At 37.3% G+C, this 19,066-nt stretch overlaps 1 protein-coding gene and 1 long non-coding RNA gene across 4 annotated transcripts in view; one reads left to right on the top strand and one right to left on the bottom strand.

Annotated features, from left to right (window-relative positions):
• Positions 1-19,066, top strand: part of Mtus1 (microtubule associated scaffold protein 1) — a 143,834-nt gene that overhangs the window by 38,528 nt on the left and 86,240 nt on the right. For all 3 annotated transcript variants that reach the window (XM_048791827.1, XM_015486065.2, XM_015486064.2), the window contains exons 2-3: positions 10,835-13,059; positions 17,661-17,856. In XM_048791827.1, coding sequence (XP_048647784.1) covers positions 10,972-13,059; positions 17,661-17,856 — 2,284 coding nt within the window. In that variant the 5' untranslated portion in view covers positions 10,835-10,971. The remainder of the gene's footprint in view (positions 1-10,834; positions 13,060-17,660; positions 17,857-19,066) is intronic.
• LOC125612879 overlaps positions 1-19,066 on the bottom strand; it is a 44,898-nt gene that overhangs the window by 4,989 nt on the left and 20,843 nt on the right. The gene's annotated exons all lie outside the window — the stretch shown is intronic.

Genomic DNA, 19,066 nt, shown 5'->3' with positions numbered 1-19,066 from the left:
GTGGGAAAGGGTGAATACCGTCTTAACTTCATCCATTAGAGAGGGAGAGAAAAATTTCATTATCTTAGAGGCTATGGCTATGGCAAAGGGTGTGTGTTTCTAACATTTAGGGATCCATGAAGCCATGCATGCTGGCTGCACTTCCTATAATCTGGAAATAGCAGTACTATTGGGCAATATGAAGGCTACGTTTGTAAATTAAAATACCATGTGTAGGTTGTCCAGGAATCTCACAATTGTTTATGCATATATTTTTTGTAAGAATAGAAGCTGTGTTGTGAATTTCAGACAATTAACCTATGAAAGGACTTGAATTTACTTATTTTCTATAATTGGAGTTTATTAGTTTCCTAGGGCTGTCATAGCAAAGTACCACAAACTGGGTGGCTTACAATAACAGAAATTTTTCTTCTCACAAATCTGAAAGCTGAAGTCTGAAATCAGGGCCTCAGCAGGACAATGCTCCCTTTGCTGTCTACGGAGGAGGCCTTATTCTTGCCTCTTCCCAGCTTCAGCTGACTTTTGTCTTATGGGTTGAATTGTGCCCCTCAAAGAGATAACAGGAATTAAATAAGTTCCCCTCTCTAGCATACTGTCTTAAGTCAATCATGCTTCCAAAATTGGATTTATTTTTTGGGGGGGAAAAAAAAAAGTGTACTAACTCAACAGCAATAACAACAAATCCCAATTTAAAAAAAAAGATGGACAAAGAACTTGAATAGACCTTTGTCCAAAGAAGATATGTACCTGGCCAAAAAGCACATGAAAAGATGTTCATCATCACTAGTCATTGGGAAAATGCAAATCAAAACCACCATGAGATACCACTTCACATGTACTAGGATGCCTGATGTAAAACAAAATAGAAAATAACAAGTATTGGCAAGGATATGGAGAGATTGGAACACTTGTGCATTGCTGGTGGGAGTGTACAATGGTGTAGCTGCTATATAAGTCAATATGGTGATTCCTCAGATATGTTAAAAATATAATTCCAGTATGATCCATCAGTTCCACTTCTGAGTATATGCTCAACCTAAATGAAAGCAGGAACTGGAACAGATATTTGTATACCCATGTTTATAGCAGTGTGATTCACAGTAGCCAAAAGGAGGAAAGTAGTCTAAGTGTTCATCCATAGGTGATGGATAAACAAAATGTGGTCCATCCATAGGTGATGGATAAACAAAATGTGGTAATATTATTCTTATTCATATTTTCCTACAATAAAAAAGATGAACCTTGTGGAAGCCATAGGTTTAAACTAGGAATTAAAAATAAATAAAACTGTAATATTTGCTATGAATAGAGGGTCCATCATCCTCTTTTTGATCTGAGTTCAGAACCAATGGCAAAATACTATAGGGTAAAGAAATTGCCATTGTATCACCATCAAGGCTGCTTGTGAAGGATGCAGCTTACATTCGTAATGTCAAAGCCCAGAATCAGGTCCTCTCAGTCAACTGCAGGGCTGCCCCGGTCATGGTCACGGAGTGCACTTGTGCTCTTCATAGGCTGACTTGTCCCCAGGAAGACAGCAGGAGGAGCCCAGCCAAGAATGCGGGGTTTATTCCTCCCACATTTTCTCATTAGATTTGTTACTTCACTTCCTCTGAGCAGGATGAAAACAAGGGATCAGACTGAAGTGAAGAAAGATAACACTAGTTGAACTCTTGCATGAAAGGACACAGCAGGAAAGGGGAGAAAGTATTCACCTCTAACATCCTTACTTCTTATTCTCTCAATTCAGACTTCTGCTTAATCCATAATTTCAGGAGACTGCTCCTTGGTGAAACACTGACCCTCTGGGCATTCTTCTAGCCCCTCTGAAGGGCAGTTGAGATCTTGTTCCAGAAGTCTCTGATGGATACATTACCTAAATTGGTTCTGAGGTCTCTGTGTGCCCAGGGAATAAATTTATTTTCTTCTTTTCAGTCTTAAATTATATATAACATTGTGTGTGTGTGTGTGTGTGTGTGTGAGAGAGAGAGAGATATATCTCATAGATTTTTGTAGGAGCGCAGTGAGATCTGATGAAAATGTTAAGATGCCAGGGAAATAGAGATGCCTTGCATTTGAATATTATTAACCCTTTGCCATCATAAAGTTCCTGGGGAAAAATAATTTTAGGATTGATTTTTTTTTTTTCCTTGTACTTTAAAGCCCACGTGTGCTAAATAAAACCCAAAGAAGTTCAAGTCCAAAATCAATTTCTTTTGGCTCTTTATACTTTAATTCAACAAATTTTTTGAGACCCCTCTTACATACTCTTCTGAGTATTATAAATATATTGGTGAATAAAACAAATGTCTTGCTTTCTCAAAAATCCTGTCCATCTGGACTGACATCTTGGTGACATGCCTTGTAATGATTTGCAAATAGCCACTCCCTGAAGCCCCATGTGTTTCTGTGGGTGGCTGCAGTAGCCTCTGCTGGGTCATCCCTTGGACCTCACCGTAATCTAAAGCTAAAGGTCAGTGCCTGGCTCATCAGGGGCCTGACATGCAGGATCCTGCTTCAGTGCTGTGGCCATCACGTTTTCGGGATCAGTTGCTAATTGTGTTAGCTTTCTACCACTATGACAAAATACCTGGGAAAACCAACTTAAGGAAGAAAGATTTTTGTTTTTGCTCATGGTTTCAGAGGTTTCAGTCCACAGTCATGTGACTCCATAATTTCTGGACCCGTGTGAAGGCAGGTGGAAGGTCTCCTGTTCACCCCATGGCACACAGGAAGCAGAGAGAGGAAGAAGCTAGTGACAAGATATACCTTTCAAAAACATGCCTTGTAATCTACTTTCTCCCACTAGTTCCCACCTCCTAATTTTCTATAATCTGCCATTAGAGCTACCAGCGAGGACCAAGCCTTCAACACATGAGCCTTTGGTGGTACATTCCGGGTCCAAACCATAACATTAAAATTAAAACTATTCCTACTTTCCTCCTCTCCCTAGTCATGAACTGGTAGAGTTTGAGTGTGTCTCCCAAGAGTTCATATGCTAGAAGCTTGGTCCCCAGCATGGTGGTGTTAGGTGGTAATGTAGTGGGAGGTAATCAGGTCACTAGGGCATCACTCTCAGGTTAATTAGTTGTCAAGGGACCCTGGGTGGGTCCTGCAGGAGCATGTTGTTATAAAGAGTAAGGTGGCCCCTAAATATCTGGCCTCCTGTCTTACCATGTGATTGTTCCCCCTCTCACAAGGTACTGATCCCATCTTTTTTTTAAAATTTATTTTTTAGTTGTAGTTAGACATGATACCTTTGTTTTATTTATTTTTATATGGTACTGAGGATTGAACCCAGGGCCTCGCATGTGCTAGGTGAGCACTCTACCACTGAGCCACAACCCCAGCCCCTGATCCCATCTTAAAAACCTTCTTTACCTTCCCTACTCCTGACTCTAGGGGGCAGTTCATTCCTGAGTGGAAACAGGACAGTACTGGGCCATTCTGAACATGGGCACCTAATTCTTCCTAAATTTACAAGATCCGTTAACGTCACTTTATTTCCGAGTGGAGTGAGTAAAAGGGCGGGAGTGTACCCTAGTTCAGCGCTCTGTCCATGAATAAACTGAAGAAGGAGAGAAGCAACACTCTCAATGAGTGTACACTCTTGTCTTTAGAGGAAAGTTCAAAAGCCTAAGTGAAGATTCAAATGTGGGGAAAGTCTGTTCCAATTAGAGACATGGTACAGTTGGATGTGAAAGCAGCCACCTGACAGCCACCAATATGGTTGATCCAGTCAGTTTCTTTATCAAAGCTCTCTGCTACGTCCTGCTGCTTCTAGGTGGTGCATGGACTAAAAGCATCAATATCACTAGGGAGATGGGTAGAAATTGCAGAATCCCAATGCTCCCCACTAATAAATCATTTTTTGAATATGAGGCTCAGTCGATTTGTATGCACATTAAAGTCAGAAACACATGTTTAGAAGAATGAGAATTAAAGCATATGATTTCCAATTTGTACTTACTAAGATATTTTTAATGCTGGTGTTGCTTCCATAGCCTTCTATTTTTCTATCCATTAAACTAGTTCTAGCTTCCTCCTGTTCAACTGGTGTCCCAAGAAATCATTATACTTCAGGAAGCTGAGCACCAGGTAGGCTTGTCCTTGGTTGCTGGGTATAAGATGGGCCTTACTAAACTTGGCGCTTGAGGAGTTTGTCTGAAGACAGTCACAGGAGCTGATTTAGGAACTTAAACCTGAATTGTGAAGAATGGTAATAAGCTGAGGTTTTGAGGAAAAACCTACCTTGAATAGGTTGAGCAGAAGAATAGACTTATGAATATATTTAAAAATATGCATACCAAATATTTTTTGTTCAACTGCTTAACTTTTAAATTTAGAGTGAAATAAAATTCATAGCTTAGATATTGTGCTGTTGTCTTTTTTTTTTTTTACTTAAAGCAAATTGAAGATGAGATAATATTTTGGGTTTCAAAGCCTAAGAGCTAAATTATAATGATGTGTGAGGTTTTTTTTTTTTTTTTTTTTTAGAGAGAGAATTTTAATATTTATTTTTTAGTTTTCGGCGGACACAATATCTTTGTTTGTATGTGGTGCTGAGGATCGAACCCAGGCTGCATGCAGGTGAGTGTGCTACCTTTTGAGCCACATCCCCAGCCCCTGATGTGTGAGTTCTTAAAAACACTTTTAAGAAGACTTTTGAGATTTTTATGATTGGAAACTACAAATTACAACTGTGTTTAAAAAAATTTTTTTTTTAGTTGTAGTTGGACACAATACCTCTATTTTTATTTATTTTTATGTGGTGCTGAGGATCGAACCTAGGGCCTTGCACGTGCTAGGTGAGCACTCTACCACTGAGCCACAACCCCAGCCCATTAAGCTAATTCTTTTTTTTTTAATTGGTTTTATATTTAAATACATGGCAGCGTAATGCATCACAATTCTTATTACATATATGGAACAATTTTTCACATCTGTTTGTATATAAAGTATATTCACACCAATTCATGTCTTCATACATGTACTTTGGACAACGATGTCCATCACATTCCTCTATCACTGCTAACCCCCAGCCCTCTTCCTTCCTCTCCCACCCCGCTGCCCTATCTAGAGTTCGTCAATTCTCCCATGCTCCCCCTCCCTACCCCATTATGGATCAGTCACCTTATATCAGAGAAAACATTTGCCATTTGTTTTTTTTGGGATTGGCTAACCTCACTTATCTTTAACTTTATCTAATCTCACTTTATCTTTCCAACGCCATCCATTTACCTGCAAATGCCATGATTTTATTCTCTTTTATTACTGAGTAATATTCCATTGTGTATACATGCCACATTTTTTAAATCCATTCATCTACTGAAGGGCATTTAGGTTGGTTCCACAGTTTAGCTATTGTGAATTGTGCTGCTGTAAACATTGATGTGGCTCTGTCCCTGTAGTATGCTGTTTTTAAGGCTTTTGTGTATAGACCGAGGAGAGGGATAGGTTGGTCAAATTATCAAATTTTCCAAGGAATCTCCATACTGCTTTCCATATTGGCTGAACCAATTTGCAGTTCCACCAGTAATGTATGAGTGTGCCTTTTTCCCTACATCCTCGCCAATATTTATTGTTGTTTGTCTTCACAATAGCTGCCATTCTGACTGGAGTGAGATGGTATCTTAAAGTAGTTTTGATTTGCATTTCTCTAATTGCTACAGATGATGAACATTTTTTTCATACATTTGTTGATTGATTGAATATCCTCTTCTGAGAAGAGTCTGTTCATGTCCTTCGCCCATTCATTGATTAGGTTATTTGTTTTTTGGTGTTTAGCTTTTTGAGTTCTTTATATACCCTAAAGATTAGTGCTCTGATGTGTGAGGGGTAAAAATTTGCTTCCAGGATGTAGGCTTTCTATTCACCTCACAGATTGTTGAAGCTAGCTTTCCTAAATATTTTTTTTTGGTTGTTGATAGACCTTTATCTTATTTATTTATTTATATGTGGTGCTGATAATTGAACCCAGTACCTCACACATGCCAGGGAAATGCGCTACTGCTGAGCCACAGCCTCAGATAATGAAGCTAGTTTTATGTTTGATTTTTAGAAATATTTTTTTTTCATTTTCATAATTATCACATTGTACAGCAAGTTTGATCCTATGAATGTTCAAATTACAGAGCTAGACATGATGGGTCATAGGAAGATGTAGCAGATATGGGCTGTTATATAAGCCTCAATTGCTACAATAAGACACATCTGTTGTATAACCTGACACAAACCTGCTAATGACTAATTTGGCCACCATGTGTAGTTTATTCCCCAGAGGTTTCCTCATTTGTAAAATGAAGTCTGAATTGGATTTCTAAAATTTCTTCCAGCATTCATATGATAGATAATGGATTCAATTATGATCTAATTAACATGATAATGATTCAATTTTTCAGATGTATTTATTCACTATAAGAAATAATGTAATTTTTAATCTCTGGGCAATAAAAAGTCATTTTTTAAAGCTAAAATTTGGAGAGGAACCTAAATTATTATTACCTATGTTGTTTTTCTTCAAAGGTATCAAAATTCTATCCTAGAACTTATACTAGTAATTCTTTGATCATTTCTTTTAATACCTGGGTACCAATTTTGAACCTTATAAATCATTATGGGAATATACATTTTGATAATCTTTTCATTCAAGAGGATTTGCTATATCGTATGCCAAAATTTGAATTATTGCAGAATAGCTCTCATCCAAAATTCTCTCAAAAAAGATCTTTTTTCCCCAAAGATTCTCTATATGTGTAATAAGAATTGTAATGTATTCTGCTGTCACATATAAATAAAAAACATTAAGTGAAAAAAAAAAGATTCTCTTTAAAAGGAAACCGGATCATTATACTTTGTTCTTTTAGTGCTACTGAAAGTTGAGAATTTATCCTTTATGGTGAGAATGATTTGTTGCAGATTTTTCTTTCTTTCTCTCTCCTTTCTCTTTCTGCATTTGCTTTGATAAAAATATTTCCAAGACAGTAACTTTGTCTTTTTTTTTTTTTTTTGAGGTAAATTATATTGCAACCATAGGTATATGAAAACTTTAACCAGGTGAGATTAATTCAAAGAATATATGTCTAGCTCATGGTGGGTGGAAGCTGAGGTGTTATTTTTTAAAGCAGGAGAGGAATGAGGTTGATCCTAAGGCAGATGGCCAGCTTTCAACAAACTGGAAAGGCTGGTCAGCCCTTTCCTGATTATGTCTTTATCTTCATGGTAATGGTGAGTCAAGGCATTGTTTTCTAAAGTGAATGGTGCAGTTGATCTTTTAACCAATCCTGGAACTGATAAGGTTAACTACAGAAACTTTGGTATCCAGATCTCTGTATCACTAATTCTTTTATCTAAAAGACAGAAAATACTTCTGTAAATATGCCATATCAAAATTCTCCTTAAGTATATCTTCCAAATTCATTTTTGTGTTTGTTTAAAATAGCTTTGCTAACCCACTTGAAATTTGTTTCTGTGAATTAAAAAAATAAGCCCAAATATACTAAATATCATCTGAAAGTGGAATGGTTGATGGGTTTATTTTCATGTTACTCTACATAAACTATTGATTTTTTTTTTTTTTTGGTAAATCTGCAACATTTAGTCTTAACTTTAATGGAATTTCATGGTCTTTATAAAAATGCTTGTGATACCATGCTGAACAAAATGCATGAGGTTTAAAAATGGAACTCAGATTATATCTATATCCACATATATTAATATATCCACATGTATTAATACATACATTATAAAAAATCTTGACTTTTTTATTTACCAATTTGATAAACTATGTCAAAAACCTTAAAATAATCATGCCCTTTGACTCATTAATGCTTTTATTTCCAAGAAGATTTTCTAAAGGAAATGATCACAAATCAAAGATTGAAAAAAGATTAGGGCTATTTATAAAGAGAAACTGGAAACAAATATCAAATGGCATGGGACTGGTGGTATAATTTATCCTATTATGTGTGTATTTTTTAAATAAAATGCTTTGACATATGAACAGTTTACTTTATTCAGTTTAAAACAGGTTGTATTTTTTTAAATCATCTTTTATGTACTTTGGAAGAAGGAGAGCTTAGATAACAAAAATTCCATTAATTGAATCTAAGGACCCTGTTTATAAAGGCGAATAATACTTATTTTTGTAATGTTCTTTGCTCATGTTTGCTTCTACCAGCATCATTTGAATGAGGATCCATCTTCCTGGAAGCTGAAAGGTGTAACATATTTTAATGCTTTTGAAATTATACTCCATACTTGTAAACCCAAAAGGGAGTAAATGTACTTCTTGATTTGAACATTCAGCTTCAGTATATTTTATAACAGAGAATTTAAAATGTTAATTTGTGTTTCATGAAAGTTTTTATGAAGGTCCTAGCTAATAAAAATATTGCTCCAGTGATTTCTTTTAATTGAAGAGTCATCTGGTGAAAATAGTTGACTAATTTGTGTTTTCCATCGGTATATAAATAACAAAGCCCTTATTTTAGGATTAGGAGTTTAGAATCTGTTTTTGTGCATGCACACATGCACTGTTGAGATAAACATTGCAGCCTTTTTAAAATCCCATTTAAGTTGGTTTCAGGATTCATGGCCAGAAACACACAAAGCACTGTTAGAGAAGATACTGATCCTTTGAGTTCTTCATGGCTCCTATTCTGATTTTATTCTTTTTATTCAGGTCACTGAAGTTTCAATACAGAGAAAGATTGCAAAAGGGAAAAATGAGATCTCTTAATTCAAAAATTTATAGATCTCACACAGAGTGTCATTTTCCCCCTTCATGGATATTTTATTCACAACAGCACCATGACATTTGGCTGACATTGATTATTAGGATGAGAAAGTCAGTTCAAGTGGATGTGTATCTGAATGAGTGATTTGAGTGATTGTAGTTCAACTTTGAACATTCGGATCTTTCTTAAGCACATTAATTTGATTAAAAAGCATAGTGAAATTTTAGTTATTTTCAAAAAATCACAGGATTTGAAAGCTCTTATGGGTGCTTCTAAGACTTTAAGTGCATGATTTAATAGTTTTTAGTATATTCATAGCATTGTGCGCTTATCAGCAAAATCTAATTTTGGAACTTTTCACTCCCCCAAAAGAAACATCCCATTTAGCCACTTTTCATTCCCTTTCTTCTATCCTTTCTCAACCTTAGAGAACCACTAACCTATTTTCTTTCTTTCTTTTGTATTAGGGATTGAACCATTTTAATCTATTTTCTATCTGGATAGATTTGCCTATTCTGGACATTTCATGTAAATAATATCATAAAAGTCTTTTATGACTAACTTTTTCCACTTACTGTAATATTTTCATGTAACACATGTCCATGTTGTAGTATGTATGAATCAATGTTGTATTCCTTTCTGTGCCCAAGAATACTATTGTATGCATATACAACATTTTGTTATCTGTTCACCAGTTGATGGATAGGTGGATTATTTCTGCTTTTTGGCTATTATAAATAATACTTCTATTAAGAATCATGTACATTTGTTTGCAAGTTTTTGTGTGGACATGTTTTTATTTCTTTTAATACAGACTTAGGAGTAAAGTTGCTGGGTCATATGAAATCTTTGTCGGCTAGGGCTGCCATAACAAAATATCATAAACTGAGTGGCTTAAATAACAGAAATTTATTTTCTCACAGTTCTATAAGCTGGTCCCAGATTAAGCAAGGTTCTATCAGGACTTGGTTTCTTATGAGAGCTCCTTTCCTTCTGTATAGACAACTTGCTTCTTGCCGTGTCCTGACATAAGGGGTCAGAAATAGAGAGTGTATTGGTGTTGGTTTCTCAGCAGGGCACCAGTTCTCTTGAATAAGTGTTTCACTCTTATGATCTTATTTAACTTTAATTACCTCCTTAAGGCCCCATCTCCAAAATAGTCACATATTGGGGAGGGGGTATTAGGCTTTAACCTGTGGATTTTGGAGAAACACAGGCCAGTGTAAACATATAGTAACTCTCTGCTTAAAATTTTAAGGAACTTCCAGTAGAGTACGACTTTAATTTTTAAGAATCAACAACTTCACTGGACTCAGTGGCGCAAGTCTGTAATCCTAGTGGCTCAGGAGGCTGAGGCCAGGAGGATTGTGAGTCCAAAGCCAGCCTCGGCAACTTAGCCAGACATTCAGCAACTCAGTGAGACCCTGTCTCTAAATAAAATACAAAATAGGACTGGGGATGTGGCTCAGTGTTTAAGTGCCCATTACCAAAAAAAAAGAAAAGAATCGACAACTTCTTCCCGCTTCAGTTTGAAAATGGCATATGTTTAAGACAGAAGTGGAAGGAGAGGAAAGAGAAATGTGAATTCCTTAAACCTTCCTTGATCTTTAGCTCATTTGCTGGGCCCATGTGGTCTGTCTGGTCATCATTCTCCTTGGAAATGGTAGGGGGCTCTTCTGAGAAAGGGACACTATTATGAATTATGCTGGGACTAAGGACAAAAGTTGGGACTGTCTTAGGCAAGTTCAGATGAATGGTCACTCTGTCAACCAACAAGAAGGAAAAACTTTGCCAGACTTAGCTTTCTTCTTATGACAAGGTAGCGTTGCTACGAGTAGGGAGGAGGCATATCAGTTGTGATGTGTGTCCCAGGGATTTTAGCAGTATCTCTACTTTCCATTCTGTTGCCTAGTTCCTACTAAAAAATCCCCCAAAACTTTGAAAGGGGATAGACAATTAGCTAACAATATCTTAATTATTCACATATTTAAAAGTGGTGGATTCTAAATGTGGGAAAAAAAAGTGATTGAAATTAATCGAGGGGTGACATTAATTTTTCTAATATTTACTTGTGTTAAACATTTTATTTCTTCCAGGGAGCAACAAATCATTTCACCTTTGAAGCATCTTAAACTGAAAAACTTCCAACTGTGCTGAAAAGTTAGAGGCTGGCAAATATTTTTCCTTCCCTCTCATGTGAGAAGAATTGAAGAAATAAAATGGAAGAGGTTTAATGTCAATATCCAGAATGAATGATGATAATTCAGATGATAAAACAGAAGATGAATCGCATTCCTTATTTTTCAGTGATAAAAATGGAAATAGGTATGCATACAACCAAAAATCGCCATCTACCCGAAACTCTTCAACCAGTCATGTGAATTGGAGTTCTCCCAACCTAGAGGACATGGTGGTCGATTATGAAATGGACCCTTCTGTGGACAACGATGAAAGTATTTTTTCAAACTACCAATGTGTTGAAGTACTCGATCACCAAAAGTCAAGTGATTTCATTAGTAAGCGGGTATTGGAAACACATGAAGATCCCACATGTCTGTCTTCTGCACTTATAAATACAGAGAAGCCCAAATACCAGCACAGCGATTGTCATTCCTTAGAAGCAGATCAGGACCAGAGTATTGAGCCATCTCTGCCTTTCATGTGGAAATCTAATGATGATTTGAATTGTTCAGACTATGCTACTGCCTTGGAGTTAAACAAAACCTTTGACACACAAGTGAATAAAGTTAACTGCACTTTTATCACACATCATGTCAGTGAAAAGAGTCGGTCTTTGCACACCTCTGGAAGACCTCAACCAACCTGTTTGAGAAGTGGAAATACATCTTCTGTATCCTGTTCCACTTGGACATCGTCCCATTTTGACAAAGTGCATATGAGAGAAATTAATTATAATAAAGAGATCTTTGAAAACCCTCAAGCCACATCATCAGAGGCCTCAAATACAGCATTTTCTGACATGGTAATGCAAACAGATGTTGTTCCAGATATTGGAAATCAGTGTCAGTATTCTTTAGGAAAGGTCACCAGTGAGTACACAGATGGGTCACAGCAAAGACTAGTTGGAGAAAAAGAGATACAAGCACTAACACCAGTTTCCGATGGCATAGACGTCCCCAATGGGTCTATATTACAAGAGTTCTATTGTTTCTCTAAAGATGAACCAAATAGTAAGACACATTCACAAAGCTCACATGGTGAAAAGGAAATGGGCCAAAATCTAAGAGAAACAGTGTCCGATTGTGTTATTGATGATGAATGCCCTTTACTGGTGCCAGCTTTTGATAAAAATAAAGCCCAAGTGCTGAACTCGGAGCACAACGTCACTGTGACCGATGATCGACAAATTGCTTCCAATGATAAGGATTTGGGAACCCAAAATAATGGTGTAGAACTGATATTAAGTAGCTCACCAGGACAAAAGATGGTTTCATCATTGGAACTGACTTGGGATGCAAGTGATATGATCATTAGCACAAATAACACAGTTTGCATGTCAACGCCCATCCTAGAACGCACAAATGCAAGCTTTACTATTTCGCCTGTTGAAGCAACAGAGGAATATAATAAAATGGAGAAGAGTCATCGAGACCTTAAAAATTTGCCAAAATCCAAGGGGACACCTATGAACATGTCTAAGCCTAGCCTAGGAAAATTAGCCACCAAAACGAATATCTCTGTAGGTAGCAAGGTTAGAAAAACTGAAATTATAAGTTACCCAAGACCAAATTTCAAGAATGTCAAAGCAAAAGTTATGTCTAGACCTGTGTTGCAGTCCAAAGATCCTGCGGTACCAAAGGTCACACCCAAATCTCAGTTGAATAGTGTCTCATCCCCCTCAACAGTGTCTTCCACAAGGCAGTTGACAGTTTTGAGCAAAACACCAAGATCTGACTTGAACTCAGACACAAAAGCAGAAATCCTAATTAACAAGACACACAAGCAGCAGTTTAATAAACTCATTACTGGCCAGGCTGTACATGTTACAACTCATTCTAAAAATGCTTCACACAGGGTTCCAAGAACAACATCTGCCATGAAATCCAATCAGGAAGATGTTGACAAAGCAAGTTCTTGTAATGCAGCATGTGAGACCCGGTCTGTAGCTGTGCTTTTTGAGAAGATGAAAGGCATACTCCCTGTCGAAATGGAAAGTGCTGAATGTTTGACATATGTCTCCAACATCAATGGGATTAGCCCTGAAAAGAAGGGTGAAAAAGAAAATAGGACACCTATGGAAAAACAAGAGCTAAAAAAGGAAGTTATGAATCAGACTTTTGAATACGGTTCCCTGTTTTTGGTAAGTGAAAGCTTTTGTGTGCTTCAGGGGTGGTGGAAAAAACTGGGGTCTATTAGCAATATTGGTCCACTAATATCCAATAATATGGCATAACGAGGTGTGCAAATATGCTTTCAGGTGTTAATTCTTTGTTTTGTCTGACAATACATACTAGAGTGAGTAGGTCATAAATACAACAAACCTGCATGTTGAAAAAAATCCTCCATTTCAGTATTTTGTATTGAATATCAATGTTCCTTTTGATAGTGTGTTAAAAGAACAAGTTAATTTAATATTTTACTATAATTGGTTATTTGAAGTTAAAATATAACCTGATTACATTAGGTATTTATTTTTCTGAAAATAGTTTATAAACTTTCAGATATCTTGACCTACACTAAGAAATAGCTAGGGAGTGCTAGTAAACATAAGAATAACTCTTGATGTTTTATTGAGGACCTACCTCTGGGGAGTAGACCTCTCTCCTGTGAACAAGGATGTGATTCTTGATTCTGTCTCTGACAAGCTAATGTAACTTTAGGAAAGTAATTTTTGTGGACTCAAAGGTCAAAGGATTGGGCTAGTAGATTTCTAAGGTCTCTTGCATACCTAATGTATTGATTTCTGGTATATGAAATAAATAAAATCCATTTTATTTGTGTTTAGTGAACAAGCAGCATATTTCCTATAGCAACAAATACTTAGGGGGACTAGATCAGTCCATTTAAAAAATAAAAATAAAGAACTCACGTGAAGTTCAAAGATTATTTTTCTATAAACTTGCATATATTTTGGCAACAGTATGAAGCCATTAGTTTTCTGAGTTTTGAAAACACTTTGACAGGCTACTGTTGGGGTTATGTACTTGTCCTCAGGCCTATTTTTGGCTGTGGGGACATGTGTATTTTCAGCCCCATGCAGGCTGTCCTTGGGTGTCTGTCCCTGGGGCCAGGAGTGGAACTGGGTGCAGGGGAGGAAGATGGACATAACACAGACAGCCTGTCCTTTGGAGGGCTCATATGTAAGAGGGATGAAATATGTACTGTGGTCAGGTGCTGATGGGCTGTTTCAGAGGAGTTTTAAGGGTGCATGGGGGCCACAAGGAGGAAATTATAAGGTTATTTTAGGTGATAAGGTTAAGAAAGACTGAAGATACTCTTCAGCTGCGTCAGTTTAGAGATCTGTTAGGAAGAATGGTATACCACAGATTTGTAACAAATGGTTTGTTTAAAAGCTTTTTTTTGTTTGTTTTTGTTTAAAAAAAGTTTTTTTTAAACATCAGAAATGGGGTTGTAGCCTAGCATGTGTGAGGCTCTAGGTTCAGTTCTCAGCACCACATATAAACAAACAAATAAATAAAAATAAAGGTCCATCGACAACTAAAAATTTTTAAAAATTTATCAAACTGAACATATCATTTATAATTGTAATATTTTGCTAAATTAAATTGCAGTAACATCTTGATTCCAATCTATAATTTTAATTTGATGTTTGTTGATATACATATAAATGGAACACTTATTTCTTCTTGATTTATGGGAGACTTTTATTTCATATCTATCCCTGGCTACCAGAAAAACTGGTGTAAAGTTTCTTTAAATATTTACCTTGAATATAAATTGGTTATATACTTTTGAAGCTAGAGGATTTTTTTTTCCATATTTATGCATTCAGTCTTAACCTTATATTTTCCCCCATGCAGAATGAAAGCATGTTTTTCAGGCCCATGATGCAGTATTCAAGTAAGGTAATAGGATCCTCAGGTTGAAAGGGATCCCGGTACATCTTGGAGATGAGGTGCTTTTCACCTTCAGAATCCTGCAATTAGGATTCATAATTAGATATGAGTCCTGAAGGACAGTCCTACGTTCTCTGCAGTGCTGGTACTTATGGACTGCTGTAAAGAACTCACTCTGTTTCCATGACCCTGTCTTAAGCATGGTGCCCTTTGATTTCATTAGTTCGCCTCTCCAGTATCCACATGTCTGGAAGGGAAGGTGCTTGGATCTGAAAGCTGATTGGGTGACTCTGGCTGTGTACTTTAGTCACCTGCAGCGTTCGTGGGTGACTTCAGCACTCTCCAAGGGCTCTGCTTGCCCAGGGTCTGTGAAGAGAGTCCTGGAGGGATGTTAATTTTCAGTATGCTCTGTGGGCCAAATTAGTTGACTCGAGGCTGTCTACAACCTCATAAGCTGTTGGGTGGTCAGGGTTTATCTGAAACTTCAGAAAGGTTCTTATTTGGAAGAGGGAATTTTATTTTGATACAAAGTGTGAAGTGCAGTTTCCCATTGAAGAAGTTATGCAATTGTGATTATGTGTTAGAAGTGGTGAAGTGTCTAAAAGGAAAGGAATTGATATTTATTCAGTGTCTGCTCTGAACCAAGCACTTGGCTCAGTCACCGTGTATGTATGTTATGTCATTTAATTTTCCCAGTAGTGCTCAGGTGCTTCACATACATTGTCATTTATTCTTCCCAGTAACAACTAGGCAATTGTTTAAGAGGTTATTTAAAACTCATAAAGCTGCTAAGTAGAAAAATGGAAATTCAAATTCAGGTCCTCTCACTGTTATATACATCACAGGGCTTTTGTGGAGTGTTGGCTCTGAAAGGCAAGATAAGATTCACTTTTGTAAATTGATGAGAAGTTTGTTTTACTTTTTAGAAGAAAGTTGCTCTGGGGGATTTGGTCAGCCAGCTTTAAAGTAGAGGTAGAAGATAAGAGTGTGTCTGCTACTCTCCCCTGCTTCTCCTGGCCAATTTAGTATTGTTCTCCTATCTCAGAACCTGACCTGCAGCTGTTCCCTTGGGATATTGGTCTATAAGTTAGCACTGAGTTCACCTGGTGTTTGGATCTGACAGCCATCAGCATAGGGCTTTAGTATCTCTATTGGAAATTATCCTTATGATTTACTAAATAAAGAAGGGTCCAAGTGGGAGTATGCAACACTGAATTAAGAGCATGGATTCTGAAGTCGTTTCAAATTCTAGCTCCATCATTCACTGCAAAATGACCTCTCTGCATTGCTCAGTTTTTCTTTATGTGAAGGCAGAACACAGATGGTAGTTTACAGCATTGGCATGTGTCCTCTGAGTAAGGCTTGACTCCCATTTCCTGAATGTAGAATGGAAACATTTATTAGGTTCCTACTGTGTGCCACATATATGGTGGCAGCTGGTAGGATGTAAAGGACATAGCCCCTGCCCAACCGTAGTACCTAGTGCAGTGGGGAATGTTAAAAAGTAAGTTAGAAGGGCATGTTAAATACAAAGCTGGGAAAATAAATAGATTCCTGTGTTGTAGGAGAGGAAGGAGGGTGTGGTCAGTGGGGAGAATTATCAAGTTTTCTGGAGGAGATGTAGTTGAATCACTGCCAGAATGTAGAAGGCACATATTCTAGGTGGAGGGGATACCATGTATAAAGATGAAGAAATACAAGAAGATATTCTGACTTGGGGGCCTCCAGATAAGTGGGCGTGATGGAGCTGGGGTGCTTGGACATAAGCTGAAGAGCATGGAAGGGCTACCACATTAGAAGGGGCTTGATGTATCTTAAAAAGAGAGTTGATTTTTTTTTTTTTTTTCTGGAAGGTAGGGGTAGAAATAGGTCTGACCCTATTTCAATTTTAGAGAGATTGCCCTGGCCAGGGTATGGAAGATGAATGGGAAGCTGGTGAGACCAGAGAGATCCTGAGGACATAGCTTCAGTAATCCTAGTGGGAAACCATGCTGGCTTATTCTAGGGGAGATGGAAAAGAGGGATATAAGAGGTAAGAAAGGAAGCAGCCAGAAGAAGCTTGTATGGTGAATGAGAAGAGATAAGTTCTGAGAGGAATGTGTAAAATCAGTTTAATTTTAGAAAGTGCTTCATGTTCTTCAGTAAAATGAAGTGTGATAAAGTATCAATATCATGGGATTACTAAATGAGTTGATACATGTATTCAGAATTTAGAATGATATTTTGCATAGTATAAGGACTGTTAACACCAACAATAATAGGATTATTGTTAATCAGAGGTACCTGAAGGGTATAAGTGGGGAGGGGCAGATAGGAGTTAAATATAGGATCAAGTCAGGAGAGAGTGTTGGCTTGGACATGTGGATTTTGGATGCACCAGTGTGTACGTGGTGGTTGAGACAGCAAGCAGATGAGATCATGTGGGGAGACGATGTGGTGAGAAAAGAGAACAGGACCAAGTCTGGGTCCTGGTGAAGACTAGCACTTAAAGGCACAGAACAGGACCCAGAGAAATAGCCAGAGAACCAGAAGAAAAAGCAGGAAAGAGCTCTGTTGGGGAAACCAAAGAAAGATGGAGTGAGTGGTCAGTATCAGATGCTAGAGAGAGAACTCTCCAGCAAAGGACTGAACACAGTGCTGTGAATTTCGCTTGTGATATGGGTGATCTTGAGAACAACCTCACTAGTGGGTCCAAAAGCAGATCAGGCTGAAATTAAAAGTCAGCTGTGAAGAGTTTTAATTGCTTCATAGTAAAAATAAGAATTAAATGTTTATCTGGAAAATCTGCTAAGACAGTGTTTCTTTATATAGCTAATAACACATGGAAATTGTATGGAAAAGCTCTGATCTGGATTAAATCTTAATTGATTTTTTTTTTCCCTAGGGTTCTTCTTCAAAACCTACCACCACCTCAGGGAGGAACATATCCAAACCTGACTCTTGCAGTTTGAGAAAAACACCCACTCCAAAAGGCAAAGTGGGTCCTGCTGTTTCCTGTTTGAGGCGGAACAGTGACAGTCGGAGCCTCAGTTCTGATCGAACCTTATCTCCTCAGAGGATCAGGCGTGTGTCCACCTCTGGTAAGAATAAAGTAGTTGAGCTCTGCTTATAGCAGTTTATGAATTATTTGAATGTTGAATTAAACTTGGCAGAAAGCAGAATGACAGTTTTGGTCACAGCAATAACACCTCTGTCATGAATGCATTTAGCTTTTTTATATATTTATATATTTTTAGTTGTTGATGAACCTTTATTTTATTCATTTATTTATATGTGGTGCTGAGAATTGAACCCAGTGCCTCACATGTGTGAGGCAAGCGCTCTACCACTGAGCCACAACCCCAGCCCACATTTAGCCTTTTGAGGTTCAGCATTATGCTTAGGAAAAATCACAAAACAAGACAATACAGCCCTTATCTTTGAGCATTACAAATCTAGTTGGAGATAGATTCATGTACATAAACTACAAGCTATTGAGAAGGATGCATACATACATGCACTTGGGTGACTGTTGGAAATGAGTCATTTCATTAACTTTTTAAAAATAAATGGTTAATATTTAACAGTATTTCCATGTTATAGATTCATCGAGTGTCCTCACCATATAAGAAAGAATACATCTTTCAGTAAAATTCAAGTAGAAAATTACTCTATGTAAATTTATAGGGAGATGAGGGCAACTAAACAGTTGAACTTTTTTCTGGTGTGAACTTTCATCTATGCTGGCTTGTACTTTTGAAGGTGTAGTTTTAAAGCTGTATTGGATGGATGAAATTTGAGAGCTTCAAGAATAGCTATTAAGTGTCTTACTAAATTTGGCAGATGTACAGATTTCTTTGTGTTACAAACCAGAACAGGAAATGGAAAAGTCAAGCCCTGTTTCACAGAGGCTAAGACAGAAAGCCTGCCAGCCATTCTAGTCGACTGATCACGGTCTGCAGGGAACACCCCTTATTTCTGCAGGTACAATGCTGAGCAAATTAAAGGCATGTCAGATAGAAGTAAGTTCCCTTGTAAAAATAGTGACTGCTATTGAATGGTCTTAAAAAGAAACATGCCTCTAAAATCATGTACCCACACATGTGAGAACATTTACAGAAACTAATAAAACCAGCCAAATCCCAGAGGATCTCTTTATTTCACTACAATTGAGGATTTTTAGGTTTCATTTTCCAATCCTCTCATGAGGCTGCTAGTGTGAGAAGGCTATACGGCACAGAAGTGTTTTAAGGGATGTTTATTTAGATTCATGGATTATGTGAAGATTATGAGGTTGGGGAAGCAGACCCA

This window comes from Marmota marmota, unplaced genomic scaffold, assembly GCF_001458135.2.
Source record: "Marmota marmota marmota unplaced genomic scaffold, marMar, whole genome shotgun sequence".
Classification (NCBI taxonomy): domain Eukaryota; kingdom Metazoa; phylum Chordata; class Mammalia; order Rodentia; family Sciuridae; genus Marmota; species Marmota marmota.
The sequence above is the reverse complement of the archived record's forward strand: the minus strand, read 5'-3'. Positions and strand labels throughout refer to the sequence as shown.